Genomic DNA, 5,330 nt, shown 5'->3' with positions numbered 1-5,330 from the left:
CTGCATAAAGAAGCGGCAGTCATCTCCTGATGCTCTTTCTTCTGAACGCTGACATTCTTCGATGTTGATCCTACGCATGGCAAATTATCTGAGGAGGTTTTCAATTCCTCGCTGCAGAAATTGATAGCAGCGACTTTTCTGTCTGATTCTTCGTGCAGGTTTCTTCTTTTGATTGCCGCTTGCTCTGATTTCAAAATTTCCGAGACGTTTGATTCCGGCTCAGCTTCGGTATCGATGTTACCTAAAAGAAAAATATCTCGAAAATTATTATATCACAAAACTAGATAATTTTCTTACCATTCTTGAAAGTGTAAAATACCTTTTTTTTCGTATATATCGTTGATTAATTTTCCTTCCAATAACGAGCCTCGTCTCTTCTTAAGCGAGCCGGATGTTTCGTCGTTATTCGAGTTTTCCTTGCATGCGGTGTTAACCGCATCATGTTTGACCACTTCCGTGTTGATTGAATCCTCGCGAACCTCAGTATACGTAGATGTTTCCGTTAAAGTAGCTGGAGATCGATTGCGTCTCTCGTAGTCGCGACAATCCGCCGGTTTATCGCAAGCTGTCTTCTTGTCGCACTGAATTTCCGTTATACTTGTGGAATTCGATCTAACTCCGTTCGAGATCGAATTAGTCAAATGGCCGATCGTTTCAGCGACGGCATTCTTGATATTCTCATGTAAAAGCTTCTCCGTTGTATTCCGTTCAGTGCACGACACGTTTATTTCAATCTTAATCGCGTCAAGGGGACCACTATTCTTCGCCTCCTCTTCCAAATGCTGCGATTCTTTCTGATGATCATTATCCTTAAGTTTTAAATTGACATTCGTAACTTGAATAGCGAAGTCGGGGTTTATATTCTTAGTTACAAATGTCTTCAGGATACTGGCACGCTTTTTCTCTTGTTCCTCGGATGACTTGAGCCTCGCTACGTCCTTCTGATATAGCTGTTTATTGCTTGGTAATTGCAACGCTTCTTCAGGATTTGGCGAAGAATGAAGCTTCTCGTTTGCTGTATCAAAGCTTTCTTGTGTATCTTTATTTTTATTCTGTAGCCCAAGGGTAGACGATTTGTGCTTCATTCTTCTGTATTCCTTTAGAAGACGCATTCTTTCTCCGCTATCATCAATACTAACGTTATCAATCACTCTTGGTTTATTATACGAAATATTAGATTCTTTGAAGCTTTCGACGGGGCGGGATTTGTCCTTGCGCGTTGCCGCTTCTTGAGTATATTTATTGTGATGTATAATTGTTTCGCCGCATAATTTATCCGCCGTATTTTCGGACAAACATCTTTTCTTGCGAGAAATTGTTTGATTGCCCGAAATTGATTTTTTATGATCCATAAGCGTTACGTGTCGGGAATTTTTCGAGTTTTTCTCATCGATCTTTACTGCTTTGTTAGCGTTGGCGTTTTTTTCCAAAAGGGAATCCTCCTTCGCAAATTTATCACCCGTAAATGTCTCGCATTTTCTCGACTTATCGCTGCTTAAAATCGAATGTTTTGTACTATGCGATATAGACGAGTTACTTTTTACAATCTTCGTCGAACAACCATCTTCTACCGCTGATCTGGAATTCTTCGGTGCGATGTCATTTGTCGGTAATGAACTTATCGTATTCGTCGTTATTGTTTGACAAGTTGACATACATCTCTTTTCAGAATAATTAATATCTCGACCGCCATCAAGTTCAATGGGGTCCGGATCTCTCGTAATATTTTGCAATGCAATATTATTTAATTCCATCGAGTTAGCATATCGAATGGTTTTCGCATTTGTTTCCTGAAGTAATTGTTTAGGAGCATCCGGGCTTACCGCCGAGGAGGTGGCTTGAGATTCATTTGCGTGACGCTTGGTGATCGTTGAATTTTTATTATTCCGCGTCGACTTATTCTGCTGCATTCCTGTTGACATGATCTTTAATTCATATTCACTCGCAGAGGTCAATGTCATACGCATATCGGTGGCCTCCGCGTTTTCCGTTTCATCATGCAGTAAGAATACTTTCTCATTGTTATTTTTCGAATTTTCATTTGTATTCGCATGTTCCTTACCGTTTTTTGCAATCATCGTCGATTCGTTCTTATCAATATTCGTGGAAAATTCAAATGTGTCAAGAACGTCATGATCCAGCATATTATTACTTCGGTCGTTCTTGAAATGATTCCCCGCTCGATATTTATTTTCCGACGAATCGCTTGATTTATTCCGCTCGTCGCTCAAGTGATCATAGGGCTCACCATTCGTCGGCGATTGCGTGAAACTGATCATGGGACTGTTCTGTATAATTTCTATCGGATTCGTCGATATCGTGAGATCATCGACATGAGATTCCGACGACTCCTCATTGTCGGAATGAATGGGCGTATTTAGCGTGGTGGAGATCGGGGTGCACTCGGATGTAGGTAGATCCGGCAGACTTATATCATCCGGATTATGAGATTCCTCGCTCGCGAAACTGCTCTGCTTCTTCAGATTCATGTCTTGAGCGGTGTCCAAGTTGTTATCCTTCATAGATGTAGGCAAGGTGGCCGCCATTTCCGGATTGTTTATCCGTGATGTCTGCGACGTATCCTCCACTGTTCTAGAAGGAGAGGAACCTTTGATGATGTCTTTGCTCAGCGTTTCAGCGTTGTATTCGGTTGAAGTGGATTCACCGTCGGTTTTCTTATCAACTTCGAGAGTTATTGTACTCGCTGTGACTTCCGTTCCCTCTCGAAAGAATGACACCGCTTCTTGTCTCTCTAGAGTTTCGGCAACCGTTTGACCGTTAGCGACCTGCAAAATGCTACCTATTTCCAGATTATCGACTATGTGTATCGTTGGTACTTCGTCAGGTCCGTTGCTTATGCACTGTATGATATGACTTCCCGGTCGTACGACATTCTCTTTCGATATGATTTCCTTGCACGTTGAATCCTTGGCCATCTCGATGTTCTCCGCGGCCGAGTACGATATCGTCAGACAGTCCTGCGCGGGTACCACATCGATGTTGCCGCTCTTATCTTGATTTTCGAACGTTATCACGTTCGACGTGATCTCTTCCGACTTGGAGCCGTTTAGATCTTCTAACGTTTTCGCCGAGAGATTCACATTCTCGTAACCCACAACAACCACTGGCGTCGAATTGCTTAAAATAGCGTTTGGCAAGTTGTTGCTCGAGCCGTCTTCGTCTTCCGACTCGTCCCAATTAGCCAGGAATTGTCGTACATCCAATTCCGGCTTGTCGGCGAATTCTTTGGATATTTTCTTTGGATATTGTCGTATAACCGTGTTGCCCGCGTTTGTATTTAAATTATTGAAGTTCTCGCTTCCCGTTTTCTGCACTTCAAACTGGCTCTGATCGAGACTTTTTTGCGCAGAATATTCGTCTTGCTTTTGAACGTTTTCCGAGCACAGAACAGCCGCCGTGAGACCGCCGTTGTTATGCTGCTGCGAGATCAATCGCTCCGGCTTTTGGACATTGTGATTTGCTATTTCGGGGATACTGTTGCCATCCTGCTTGCCTGCTTGCTTATCCGCCAAGCTGTTCAGCGGCGCCTGAGGATTCACTGGTGGCGCTTGTTGTATTCTGGGAAAAGCTTCGGGTATGTAATTGGAATTAATCAAAACGCCATTTTGATCGAACTGTAAGTTTATGGGTGGGATGGTGGAAGTATTGTTGACAGTCGAAGCGGTGACGCACGGCGGAGTCTGCTGAATTGGTCCTTGATATGTGATGGACTGCTGTGATTTCAATAATTCTCTGTACCTATGAGCGTATTCCTTATACTTGGGATGTGATTGATACCCAGGTATCCTCATCAGCTCCCTGAGATGATTTTCCATCGAGAATCTCTGCATTGCCATCTTCTGCTGATATATGTGATATCGTGGATGAGGGGGAGGAGCATGCATGGTCGACGCCTGCATTCTATTCACCATGGATACGTTGTCGGTGGCAGTCTCTTGACAGTCGTGCGTATTCTCCGTCGGTAGATTCCTCGGGTATTGCGAATTAAAATAGGTATTCTGCGCGGATGGAATCATATTCGGATTCGGCACATTCGTGGCGGACGGCATGCTGCTCTGCATCATAGTGCCGCCGTTGTTTTGATACGATACTTGCTTACTGTTGTACTTTTGTTGAGGTATTGCAAAGCTTTGCTCTTGATGTTTAACCATCCCCTGATTCGGTACATTCATACCGCTCATCTTAGAATATTCTTTAACATTGTAGGAATATTTCTGATACTCTCCCGTGTAATTGTAGCTTTGCATAGGATAGTTCTGCAACATGCCCGAGGAAGGCGGATAATTTCGCGTGAGCAAACGATCCTTGCGATACTTGAAATCGGGAAAATTTCTCCGGTGATCCACATTAGGCCCGTTAGGCGGTGGTACGACGGGCGATAGAACCTCCTTTCCGTCGAAATTATCCTTCCTGAAGTTGAAATCGCTGTTGAATCGTCGGGCGTCCGCTTGATATCCGGCGGACGAGCGAATGTTCTCCCTGTAAGTCGCATTGTTCTGATAGGAGCAATATTTTTCCCATTGCTGATAACCTATATTAGGATCCGGATTGCAACACAATCCCTTGCAGGGAACATAGGACGGCGGAGGACCTGACGGACCCGCCGTTCTGCTAGCGGCATGCGAATTTACATTGGTGTTTCGTGGTCCTATAGATCCGTGCGACGGTGCATTCATATTCATCACGTTTGGTCCATTCATATGTGATATAGGCCCGTTTAAAGGCACCTGATTGTTTCTATAACCTAGTTCCTCGTTTAAACCGCCTATCGGGGCGTTTCTCGGGTCCATAGAATTATCCACCATGGGATTCCTTGTATTCGAAGGTCCATAATGACCAATGCAGTTTTGCATTTGTACCATTGACGCCAGAGGGGTATTGTCAGCAGCGGCATTGTGCCCATGCGAAATGTTACTTGACAAATGTGGCTGGAAATGCCTCGGATTAAAATTAGGATCACTTTGGTGTTTCTCGAATCCCTCAGAACTGAGATTTAAGCTATTCAATTGTGTCGAACAGGTTGGACTAATACTGGAAATAAACGATAAGTGTCCTGAATTGACATTTTGAGCAGTAGATGTTACGTCGTTTATTCCTGATTGCGAGGGATTATATTGATGCCAATCTGGCATATTTCCACTGTAGTTCATTGTACATTGTTTTGCTATTATTTTGTTGTGTGATTACATTGTTTTCCTTATTCACAGGAAAATGTGTCCAACTAATAAGAGCAGGAGGCTACCTAAAGAGAAAAGATAAAGCATGTTATATATTTATTACATAATATTCACACAGAATCTAAAATATAT

The 5,330-nt window shown here is 43.2% G+C and overlaps 1 protein-coding gene across 1 annotated transcript in view; it reads right to left on the bottom strand.

Annotated features, from left to right (window-relative positions):
• LOC115245055 overlaps nt 1-5,330 on the bottom strand; it is a 14,603-nt gene that overhangs the window by 7,696 nt on the left and 1,577 nt on the right. The window contains exons 2-3 of the mRNA XM_029823133.1: nt 320-5,263; nt 2-241 (exon numbers count right to left, since the gene is read on the bottom strand). Coding sequence (XP_029678993.1) covers nt 2-241; nt 320-5,171 — 5,092 coding nt within the window. The 5' untranslated portion in view covers nt 5,172-5,263. The remainder of the gene's footprint in view (nt 1; nt 242-319; nt 5,264-5,330) is intronic.

This window comes from Formica exsecta, unplaced genomic scaffold (genome assembly GCF_003651465.1).
Source record: "Formica exsecta isolate Colony F162 unplaced genomic scaffold, ASM365146v1 scaffold90, whole genome shotgun sequence".
In the NCBI taxonomy this organism is placed as follows: Eukaryota; Metazoa; Arthropoda; class Insecta; order Hymenoptera; family Formicidae; genus Formica; species Formica exsecta.
This window is presented reverse-complemented; position numbering and strand designations above follow the sequence as displayed.